Genomic DNA, 12,637 nt, shown 5'->3' with positions numbered 1-12,637 from the left:
TATTCATTGCACAGAGTACAAGGGAAAGGAAGGCAGTGCAAAATTCATACTGTATTCTAGCCTTAAAAAAAAATATCTCAAATTTATCCTAAGTATAAACATTTTAATTGGTACCACTTTGAACAATTAAGATATTACTCGAAATATGATATGAACTCATCAGTCTTCATGGTAGAAATAAATCAGTTCGGATTTTTAAAAGGGAATCTTGTTAGAATTAGGTAATCTGCAAGAAGATGCCTGAATCAGTTGTATTAGGATGAAAACTGGTTCCAAATCGGAATGGACACTTCCTGAGACTTGGCAGGACCAGCAGTAAAAAGAAGCATTTCCAAACTCAATTTGGGACAGAAGGAATTCAGATGCTCACTCTTTGCTATTTCTCTTATGAAAGCAGACAAATTAACAAAGGTTTTTGATGCCAGCAACCCTCAAATCAAGGATGATTGAAAGAAAAAGAATGTAATTTTCTCATCTCTCTTTCTTTGACAAGTTTTCAGCAATGTGACAGCATGTGTTGCTTTAATTTATCTTTATGTGTTTTGATTTTCTGTGTCTTTCCTTTGGGACAACTGATCAGGGAGGCAGAAGGGGGTTAAGTATTTTTAGCAATGATTTATTAATTCGCAGTGTGACACAATTGTGTCATTGCAGTGTAAAATTTTGTCTACTATGGTAAAACACATCTTATTTCAGTGTGGAATGAAGTGTCTGTCTGTTTTCATTTATGATTACTGACATTTAAATAATTACTCAGTTAAATTCTCAATCTCAGAATCCCTCTTCACTGGATACAGATGGCTTTTTCTCTGGTCATATCACTATGGTTTTCTGTATGGTATTTAATATTTAAAATAAACTAGCTCTCTTTGGTCCAGAGAGCTTAGGGCACGGTAACAAAATTCCACTGATCTCTGTATCTATCCATGTATCTATCCATCTATTTTTCTGTCTTTTCGTGTGTGTGTAAGGAGCAGGGAGCAGTTTGTGCTTACTTATCTCAACAGAGGATCTGCAGTGTTAATAGGATAGCTGAGTGACATGCAGCTGTGTGTTAATCAGTACTGGAAAGCACAGACTAGCTGCTAATGCCAGTCAGTGCCTAGTAGTGGTCTGGTGAGCACCGTTAGTCTAATTTTTGTATTCTCTATGGACTGGGTTACCCATGCCTATAATGGCAAAATAGTTCAACTTGTACACCTATATATATATATATTTATATTTTTTTTCTGTTTAAAGAGATAGCTGACATAAATCGTGCTGTAAACAGAACTTGATTGGAGAACACCGCTAACAAAAAATTGAGTAGGCTACATCAAAATATATTCTTGAAAGGATAAAAACAAATATTTTGAGGTGCAATGACCAGGATTGTCTTCAGCCAATTTTTTTCCTCATCTCGTAACTCTGGTAGCTCTGACATGTATTTTGTCTCCAAAACCAAAGTGATTAATTTCACTTTAGTGGGGACACCTAGTGCTAAATGTTGCTTAATTATGGTAGTTCCAAGACCTCTTTTTTTTTATTTTCCCCTCTAGTGACTGAAAGGGAAGAGCCAGGCTTGGCAAATGTATTTCCTGGTTGTGTGTAAGGCTGTGTATTTACCCTTCCCAGTGGAATAACCAACAAGAGGCATCAGGTCCCTGTTCCGTTTCCTGTCCCTTATTATGAGACTCCAGTTGGGGGCATATGCTAATGTTGTTCGGGCTATGTGACATGGCAAATTCCATGTAGCACCATCATTCTAATGTTTTAGGTAGCTTTCCCTTACTCTCATTATGCCAGGCCCGTCTGAAACACAGAAAGCACTGAGAGCGAATACTAAGCCTGCAGACTTCTTAATAAAGTATCCCACTCAGTTCATATGTATCACAGAAGTCAGAAAAATGTGTAACAGAAGGTCTGTTTTTGTGCCCAGGCTCATCATTTTCCACATTCAATAGCATAACTGCTGCTGACTCATATCTGTTTACCAGTGGGCTGAAGTTATGACCCATGCTTTGTTTAAAAATCCCTGTAGTATATTATTTCCTGTTCTGAGCATTTTTAATGAAAAAAAAAAAGGCACAGCTATTATGCAGTTGCTGTTCTTTTACTTTAGAAAGAGTTTATCTTTTTCTTTATTCCTAAGAATTGTTGCATTAATCTGCATTTAATTAGTCATGTCATTTGACTAATTTCTACATGTGGCTGTCCACAAATGTAAGGAATGGAGATACATGCATTGGTATTTGGCTTGTTGCCACTAGTGATCAAAGAAATTACTGTATATTTATTCAGTTTCAGCTGTCCAGGAAAATTAATTCTAGAAGTAACACAGTTTTCACCCATATTCCCCATTTCTGCAGATGAGGAGGAAAGATGCTTTTTCCCCCTTAAGACGTCCAAACAACATATCCAGAAAGAGCTTAGTGTTATGTGCCATTACAGTAACACTGATGGGGTGCAGGGCCAGACCAGTACAGCTGCTGTCTGCACTACAGATTAATGTCTTTAATTAGACTCTTGAAGGCACAGCCAGTAAAGGAATAAACATGTTAAAAATGGATATTTATTATACTGTAGTTTATACAGTGAGATTCACATCAGATTAAAGCATTAACTATTCAGGCAATTCCTGCAAACCAAATTGTAAGCATTTATGATGTCCATCTTCTGAAATGTGTTTCTATGGAAAACCTCTAGCCCACTGACAGCCAGCTTAAAATTCTACAAATTTTAAGAAAATTATTGCATTTGCTGTTTGCTGAGGGCAATGCCTCGACAAGCCAGCTGTTCAGAGCTGCATTTCCAAAGCCATGCCTTTAGACAGGTTGCACTATAAATTTAAAGCAACAGTTTTACTACAGTGATGTCATTTGCAGTAACTTTATCCAATTGAAACATGATCTGGTTGGGAATAAACAAGCCTTCCAATAGATCGTAATTACTGTCTATTGGGTTCCTTTAGTAAACACACACATGTTCTTCTCAGATAGTATAGTCTGAGATTTCATATTCCTTCCAGATTTGAAGGGATAGTGTAGTCTGAGATTTCATACTCCTTCCAGATTTGAAGGCATGAGCTAAAGTTTTAATATTTAACCTAGGACTTAAAAAGAGAGCATAAGTGTTCAGAAAAACAAAACAAACAAAAAAAAAAAAGAAAAATAAGGGGCCATATTCAGCTAAACTCCGTCTAAGCCTCTAAATCTTGTGAGTGGGGAACTTTTAAGTAGAGCTTGGGTTTCTTTGCAGAAGCCTCTGAGACTTGTCTCCGGAAACTTACTTCAATATTATGTTATCGATTCTTTTAGTATACTGTTTTAAATTCATATGACCAATACTAAATGGTGTTCTGTAAGGAATGGGTTGATTAGGGAATATTGTATTTATTAGTTTTTCAAGTATAAAATGTTCTCTTGCATGTGACCTGGGTGAATTTGCAAGAATGGCAGTATCTTTCATTAGTGTATGACTCAATATTTTTAGAACACCATAACAGTTCTTGACCATTCAAATAGATATGCACATACTTCAATTGAGATACACAAGCATTGCTTTCAGCCTGGCTACTTAGCTTCTGCAAGATTATAAAGAAAATAAAAGTTCAATCATCTGTTGTCACACATTCATGTAAAGAAAACACACAGCAACCCCTTCAAGTCAGTGGGTAGTCTGCCACCCTTCTCAAAATGCCTGCAATTTTATGTTTTGTCAGACTAGGATAGTCTAATATTTTGCATAGCTGTGATTCCAGTAGGTATCTCAAATTTAGACTATGTGTGAGCCAAATTGCATTACCTGCTGGGTGGAAGGAACAGCACAAACCAGAGAGGGAAAAAGAGAGGGAAACAAAGATTTTACCAAACTCGAAAGCAGGAAGTAATGCAAGTCTCAAAAAAAAAGTAACACTTCTTGTCCAAATCCCGTTTTGCATAATAATTCAGATAAATAACTTACCTTAAAAGCTGTTGTCCGTAGATCCTACTTAGATACTACTTAGATCCTTGATTGTATGAAGTTTTTTCTCTGTAGCTGAAAACGGATTTCAGTTAGTCAAAGTCATGAAACCAAATTAGATAGCTACCCTTCCTGAAATTTATGATACTTATTTCAGCAGTGCCTCAAGACTAGAATCAGGTATTTCAAAATACCATGGGCAGGCAGAGTCTTAAATCCAACTGACTTCCAGAGAGAGGTGGAAAGAGCAGTGGTCTGCACAAAACTGTCTTGAAGCTGGGGAGGCTAATGTCCCTTCAGTGATAAGATATAGGCTCCTCCATCCAAAGATGCTATAAAAAATTCCCCAGCCTAAAGGATCTTGTCTCTCCCACTGACAGAAGAGGGAGCTTAGGGAATCTTTGCAAATACTCTCTTTAGCTTGCTAAAGGCTTTAAGGCATTTAAAAGTAGAATAGCAGATTACAGGCATAGTTTGGGGGCTCAGTTTGCAGATACACTCAGTGAGGGTGAGGTCATAAGCAGCCTGGTGAATGTAAATATGCAGCTTCTTGTCACTAGGCACAATTGAAAGCTACATTTAAAGAAAAAATATAGTTGGTACAACACGCTAAAACACTCAAGGAAAGGTGGTAGTATTTCTGTGAGACACATTAAAGAAAGTGATCTAAGCACTGCTACAACATTGTTTGATTCTATATTCTCTTCTGAAGGACTTTATTACCACCTTGAGTGTATCAAGTGGATTTGTTCCCAAACCTTCTCCCTTTGTTCTATCTTCAACTGAACCTATGTGGAAAAACAAGAGAGTGATGGCTTTTACAGATGGGACATTAACTGTTTTTCAGGACTACAAGTAGAGGGCCTCTTCAGAAGGTCAGCCAGTGTCCAGACTATCAAAGATGTTCAGAAACTCTACAATCAGGGTAAGCTGCCATAACCACTGCCACAGATTAATAATAGTGTGAGGGCTTATTGATCTTGTTTCTGTTGGTGAAGCAGAGATGCTAGTTTTTTTATAATAAGTTAATCATGAAGTCATTTGTAAACTAAAATATCATAATAAAAGCACTAGTACAGAAGCTTGAAAAATAGCAATAGGCACTGAAAGCTTGCTGAACACAGAGTCGTCAATTGACGTCAGACCAAAGCTTCTGAAAACCGCAGCAGCTAGTGAGTGATGAGGTTTGAGTCAAAAATGGTCTCTTTTATCATAAACACCCATATTACCTCTGTGCAGTTTGAGTTACCAGAGTTAGTTAAAAATGCCAAGTACAGTGTCTTTGTGTCATTTTGCCTCTGGTGTTTTTCCCTGGCTATGGCACCGAAATGTAATTTTACCTAGTAATTTATGAAATACATTGAAGTCATTTTGAAAGTCATTGACGTCCCTGTGAAGTAATTTTATGAAATGCCTTAATGGGGAGGATCTCTTACAGCAAGATGAATAAAACTCCATGAAAAATATTAAAAGAAAATGCTAGGAGTTGCCAGAAGCTGGAAAGCCGGGAGGTTTTCTCTTCTAATTGTGGTGTGAAACAGGTTTTAATTGGTAGTTTAAAGAATAAGTAAAACATATGATTGAACACCTTTTTCTTTTTTTTTCTTTCTTTCTTTTAGGCAAGTCTGTGAATTTCGATGACTATCATGATATCCATATTCCTGCTGTTATCCTAAAGACTTTCCTTAGGGAACTCCCTCAGCCGTTACTAACCTTTGAATGTTATGATCCTATCCTTGGAATCACCAGTGAGTATTAACTCAGTTTTAGAAAAATTCATACAGCAATTTGAACCGGACCCGGCTAATTCTTAATCACTGTTGTTTGCTAACCATGACGTAGTTGTGGGTACGTAATACTATTAGTGCTTTCACTGCAGCCATTAATGGGCAACCTCATAATCTGTACCAGCACAAGGTGGGATTCCACCCAGAAAAGGACAGTGGTGTAATTACCTTGTCAGAAGTTTCAAACATGGGAATCAGAAGCTCTGCTGCTTTGTTGAGTATCATGGGCCGCTCAGAAGGCTGACAGATAGCTCCTTACTGGGACATATGAGGGACAAATTTCTCTAACACCACTACTGTTCTTTTTGGAGTTTGGCTTAACCTTCAATACAAAAGTACAAACACATTATATTGTTAGATAATGTTTTGTAGACATTAGAGACTCTGCTATAAGTATGGTAAATAGGCTGTTAATCATCTTTATCATTTTTCTTGTATTCCCTGTATTTGCATTTCCTGATACCAGCGTCCACTCTCAATCTTTTTCACTGTTTGTGCATACAGAGAACTCTAAGAACAACTAGTCCTGTGACTAGCAGAGCTAATGAAGCATGTTTTCCTGTGGATTTGCATCACAAACATGAGCTTTCTTTTGTCTCCTCTAATGCCTAGTGAGAATTGATATCACACTGTAGCATGTTTTCAAAGCAGGGACACCTTTAGGGTCCATCTTCTTTACCCGGTTGCCTAATTCCACAAAATGTGTAGGCATATAGTACATTGACATTGATCTACACCTCTATCAAATCTGATCTAATAGTGCCAACAGTTTAAATGTTGGTGGGGACCAGAAGATGGATGGCAGATAGCACAACACCAGAAGTCCAGTCTCTGCAGAAAAGCAGCCTGAAAAATCAGTACTTTAGACACTGTTCTCCCCCTTTTTTTTTTCAATGCATCCTCCCTACTGGCAGTCTGGGAGAATAAAAATCTGCTTTTACACACACAAAAATGTTTCCATTTTGGAATCCCTTTGGAATTCCTTTTCTTACAGCCTTTGTGGGACAACAGCAACTGTGAACCTTGCAGTAAATTGGAAAGTCCTTTTCCCAAATTGTAGAATCATAGAAAATGATCATAGAAAAAAAAATAGGGGGTCATTTGTATGCTTATTTTATTTTTTGTTACAGTTTTTCTTGGGTGAGGAGAGGGACAGGAACATTTTTTTTATTGGAACTGTTCGTCTGGGTAACTGTTGTGGTTTAACCCGGCAGGCAGCTAAGCACCACACAGCTGTTCGCTCACCTTCCCCCCTCTCTCTCTAGGATGGGGGAGAGAATTAGAAAGAGATGAAGGCCTGTGGGGTTGAGATATAGACAGTTTATTAGGACAGAAAAGAAAGGAAAATAATAACAATAATGATAATAGTACTACTACTAATAATGTGTACAAACAAGTGATGCACCATGCAATTGCTCACCACCTGCTGACCAATGCCCAGCCTATCCCTGAGCAGCCGGTCCCCCCACCCTGGCCAGCCACCCATATTAATTATTCAGCATGATGTCAGATGGTATGGAATACCCCTTTGGCCAGTTTGGGTGAGCTGTCCTGGTTCTGTCCCCTCCCAGTTTCTGCTGCACCCCCAGCCTGCCCGCTGGCAGGACAGAGCGAGAAGCTGAAAAGTCCTTGGCTTAGTGTAAGCACTGCTCTGCAACAATTAAAACATCAGCGTGTTATCAACATTATTCTCATCCTAAATCCCAAACACAGCACCATACCTGCTACTAGGAGGAAAATTAACTCTATCCTAGCTGATACCAGGACAGTAACATATTAGGGAACCAAGGATCTAAAACCATGAGAATAGAAGGCATTAATTATCTAAAGATTTGATACCACATAAATATATGAATTACAGAACTTGTGTGGCCACTTGTGTGGCCTTTGTCAGGGACTGAAAGTTTATAATGTTAGCAGGGCAACCCCCTAATAACAGAGGTTGAAATCTGAGATTTATTACCCTCTACTTGTTCAGGCTGGTGTTTTGCCATTGCGGCTCTTGTCAATTTAGCAGAGAACCAGTAGGGCTTCCAGTGACAAGTCACAAGAACACATTTTTCCAACACCTGTTTTTTGAGGAAATTAGATCTTAATGGAGTAGAGTTTCCAACAGAGTCTGGTAACATACTTCTGGTAACCACTGGATGTTGCTGTTGCAAAGTGAAGGTTATCTTCGTTATCATGTCCATTGCTGTTGGGGTAGCTCAATAAAAGAATTAGGGCTGGGCATAAATCTCAATTGCAGCATGTTGGTAAAGTGTAGTGAAGACTCCTTCTGAGGTTTCTATGTTTTGCTACTATTCAAATAACAGTACAGAAAGTTTAGTGTACCTAGATACACTTTGTTCTATATAAAATTCTTATACTGTGCCCATCACTAGCATCTGCATGTATTATTTAATATCACTAACACTATTGATGTATTTCCATTAAAAAATAATCAAGTTAGTCATGTTCAGAATCCTTTGAAGTTCCGTACTGTTTTTTATTTGCAAGACTAAAATCAAGGATTCCTCCATCTACACAATAAATATCTCAGGGTGTTAAGAGAAGTAAGTCTATTCACAAGGCAATTGTAAAAATGAAGGAAGTAAGGATAGTCATTCAGAACAGAGTAAAGAATAGGGGAATTTCAATTTGGTAAATGTTATTTTTTACTGAATTAGTCGGCTGACATTCTGGGCATGATGTTACTCTGTGCTAGAGCTAAGTGAAAAAAAAGAACAAATCTGAAGAGTCTGAGAGCAATGCATTGTCCTAGGAATACTGAGGTTTTTTTTTCATGGCAAAGCATCTGTGAAGGTCTCAATGTTATTTTTGTTTATTGGTGTTTTAAATTTTGACAGCGTATGTTGAAAGATGGAGTTTAAGAGAATTTCTCCTTGAGCTTTTTTGTTATGCAGTGTGATGTCCACTATCTTTTCTTGATGCTATGATGATATCCTACTTTTTAAAGATGTTAAGCCTGAGAGCCAAGCTGGACTGCAGCAAAGGCATATTCTCTGTGAATACAGTGCAGAAGAGAGCTTTGAAGAGGTGCGATCATAGACAGCTGTCTTGGGATGATTTGAAAATTCTCATTCTGGCTTCTGGAAAACACCAGAGCAGTGTGTGATGTATCTAGTACATCTCTTAACCTGCAAACCCAGAAAAACACTATGCCTACTTTACAATACTTCGAAATAATAGTGAAGCTTTTTTCTTTAGTGTCTCATCTGAAACATTTTTTACAAGATTTATTGACAGGAGCTGAGAAATAAATAAGCCAAGTGACTGGCAAAAAAGAATATAGAAACTTGAAGCTTGAAATTTTCAAAGAACTTCTTGTTTGGTCATGAAAACTGCTAAAGTTCCTTTGCCTGGTGTTGCTATACTTCCTGAATTATTTACTCTGCAGAAGGCTGGCAAGAAAATTCTTGTGACTCAGATTTTTGTGTCTTACAGGAACTGATAGCTTTGCAGTAGTAAAAATATCAACACAGCTCACCATGGTATAGCTTCATGTATTTAAATCAGAGCTTAAGGGAACATTTAACATGCTGGAATTTTGTGCATGCATAGATTCTTCTGTGCATCTCTAGCAATGTCAGGGAGAGAAAGAAAAATGGAACAAATGGAGAAAAAACATCAGCACAAATCAGTTGGTTAGGTCAGGCATGATTGTAACAGTCAGACCTCTCTCCAAACTGATGTTAAACTTCCAGTACTAAGATAATTACAATATTACAGGGAAAAAAAAAGTCACTTGGAATAGCATTCAAAATGCATTCTAATGTTAGCATAGTTCTTACCCAGACTGTCTAAGTGACTTTGGGGTCTAGTTGCAGATTTGCCTGTCTGTAGAAATGAGTTAATGAACCTGCTTAAGCTTATCTCTACGAAGTTCTTACCCATTCAAGTGGCTGCCTCATAAATCCTTGTCCAAGACAGAAAAGTTTCCTGCAGAATCACAAAAGTGTTTGAAGTTAGTAGAGTGCCAAAAGAGCACTTTGAGCAGCAAGAATAAAATCAAGGCATGAAAGGTAGACATCTGGATTCAATGCATGGGGAGATAATGGGATTCAAAACAAGACCTTGGAAAGTATTTTCTAGCAAATTATTTTGGCTATTTCACTGAATGGAGAAAATACTCTGGACGTTAGTCTTAGCCAGATAAATACTGAATATGATAGGCTTATACAAAGAGATAGCCCAAACTGTTACAATGGTGGTGGAGGTTAATAGGGCTGATTTTTGTGGTCAGTTTTACAGATGAATAGCCGAAGTAATTCCAGATGATATAAATAAGGTGTTAGTTCTTGGTAATATTTTGATGTTTTTGAGTTAAATTAAGACTGACTTTGATATTGCAGGTGTGGAGAGCAGTTTACGAGTAACCAGATGTAAACAGATCATTCATGGACTTCCTGAACATAATTATGTTGTTCTGAAGTATCTGATATGCTTTCTCCATATGGTGAGTATAAGCAAAATTTCCAAAAGTAGTGCCAATCTTTAGTGCCACTTCTAACAAAAGCCAGTGCTAAACAACAGTCTCAGACGTACCTTGACCATAATATTCTTTAGATGTAAGAAAATCTACTGTGTAAATGAAACTCTGCCTGCACTGAAATATTTAAAAGTCCTCTGTCCTCCACTTCCCATTCACAAATATATGTTTTACTCTTTTTTTCCCCCTAATTTGGAGTGAAAAAGATTGACAATGGTGAGTGTGTAATTTTTGGTGCCAGAATAAAACTACATAAAATCACTTTTTTTTTTTTTCCAAAGCGTAAGTTTTGGGCAAATAAAACACTACATTTGTGTCATTTTAGTAAATGGTAAAAATATTGATGAGCTTTGGAACAACAATCAGCAAAATATTTTGTATATTATCTTTAAAATAACATTTTCCTGTGTAAAATAGCCTCTAATTCTGTAATTTGAATTTACTGCGGTGAATTTACTACAATGTTGAACAAAAGCTTTGGTCATGCCATTTTGCAAGGACGGTTGGTATACTTCTGAATAAACTAAATCAGTTGTCTTTTGTCTTACTTTACAATTTGCTGATTATTTTTAACCTGTTTTTGGAAACCCCACAAGTGTGAGGGTTTGGGGAACTTCCAGTACATGCCATTCTACAGTCATCCTGGTGACATCCTTTTGCTGCCAGTTTATGTGCAGGAAAAGACAGTAAGGAGAGTGTTAGTTTCCCTCCCTTCTGCCTTATCCAGTGCATTACCTTTTCTAGATTGTATTTTTCAAACCCAAGTGCCTAATATTGAGGATCATAGTTTAGCTGACAACTAAATGAAGTGACCCAGCCTTCAGAAGTCTGAAGAGCCCACTGAACTAATGACAGATATGGAACGATGCTGATTTTTACCACTGGAGGAATTAGCCCTCTGTAACTGTAACTATTCTTGGGCTATGATCATGCTTACCATATTCTAGCTTGTAGCATATTTCATAAGCAGGTACATTTAATCCCATATTACCTCAAAACACTATAGAAAAGCAAGATTAAAGGAAAGACATTGATATGACCCTTGCTCAGACAGTGCTTTCAACGTTTCTGTAATACCCACATGCTTGTTTACTGTTGCTTAGCTGAACTCTAATGCTATTAAGGAACTCCTCATGTTATTAGCTATTCTTTAAGCAACTGATATCTCTCCTCAGCATTACGAATCATGTAAGTGACTTTGTTCCAGTAATAGATGCACCATCTCAACGCACTTCCTAAGAGCTGAGCACTTGAGGTGTTAATGAGGTGTGCAAAAGTACTATATAGTGTTTTCTGTAATTGGGCAACAGAACATAGCATTATTTTTGAGTGTGTCTTGTTATGTAAAGCACAGCGTCAAGTTGATACTAGTGCTCAGCTCTGCAATTTTTGCTGATCCATAGCTTTTCGTCCTTAATGTCCTGGGGAATATTTGCATGTGGAAAGGTCAAGGGAATGTGAAACAATCTAGGAGCTAGAGATTTCTATTCATTGCAGATTGGTGTGCTGTGCAAACTGACACAATTCAAACTTAGACCTCTCTACCAATAATCCTAGTTCTTACCTGCAAGCATCAACCTTCTTACATGTAAGAGGCAATTTAATTCTTCCATGAGCTCAGCCTTGAGAAGTGCAAGAGGCACTTGTGCTAATTTCATGAAGTGGGATGCATTGTAATCACTAGATACAGGTTTTGAATACTTTAAGTGCAGGCTGATACAGGCTTGCGGAAGAAGAAGAAGATCTCCATTTTCTCTGCAGTCTCAGTCCCCTTACTTAATGAAACAGCTCCTTCTAGTCCAAGAGTGCTACAGCAAGACATTACAACTCCTATAGAAGTAAAAGACTTGCATTTCAAAAATAGGTCCAAATTCCTTAACCTTAGACTGGCAGGGATTTTGCCAGTAAGGAGCCCAGCATACTGTTAAAGATCCACACTGTCCATCTCCACTTTGCAGTGTAGGTGGCCTCTAGCGAGGGATTTGCAGGCCCCCCTTGGATTCACAGAGAACTGAGGTCTGTAGACAAAATCAGACAACCAGGAACAAGTGGCAAAACAGCAAATACAGCCCCTGTCTCTATACTTAAACACCTTCCCACTCTGCTGCATCTTTCTGTCCCTTTAATCGTCACTGATGCAGGGAAAGGGTGGCTGACTTGCCTAAGGGAGCTACTGCAAAAACCTGCCAAATTCAAAATGTCTACCTGGACCAAATGGAAAAAATAGATAAGATTTTGTGTCACATGAGCTATACTTCAGATCTGAAACCGAAGCAACAAACCTAAAGCAAAGTAAAAGCTGGCAAAAAAAAATATTCAAAACTCTGAATTGCTCTGAATTGATGTTTTATCTCAATCACTTGTCCAATTTAAAAGTGTAATTATCACCAGGAAAGCTTGGAGGTGGCTGGGGCTA

General features: G+C 37.8%; 1 protein-coding gene across 13 annotated transcripts in view; it reads left to right on the top strand.

Moving 5' to 3' along the window:
- ARHGAP8 (Rho GTPase activating protein 8) overlaps positions 1-12,637 on the top strand; it is an 83,892-nt gene that overhangs the window by 66,999 nt on the left and 4,256 nt on the right. For 12 of the 13 annotated variants that reach the window (XM_048046869.2, XM_048046870.2, XM_048046867.2 and 9 more), the window contains 3 exons: positions 4,790-4,867; positions 5,562-5,690; positions 10,085-10,188. In XM_048046869.2, the coding sequence (XP_047902826.1) occupies positions 4,790-4,867; positions 5,562-5,690; positions 10,085-10,188 (311 nt within the window). The remainder of the gene's footprint in view (positions 1-4,789; positions 4,868-5,561; positions 5,691-10,084; positions 10,189-12,637) is intronic. The other variant, XM_048046877.2, reaches the window with a different exon arrangement.

The sequence above is a fragment of the Anser cygnoides genome, chromosome 1, assembly GCF_040182565.1.
Source record: "Anser cygnoides isolate HZ-2024a breed goose chromosome 1, Taihu_goose_T2T_genome, whole genome shotgun sequence".
Taxonomy (NCBI): domain Eukaryota; kingdom Metazoa; phylum Chordata; class Aves; order Anseriformes; family Anatidae; genus Anser; species Anser cygnoides.
This window is presented reverse-complemented; position numbering and strand designations above follow the sequence as displayed.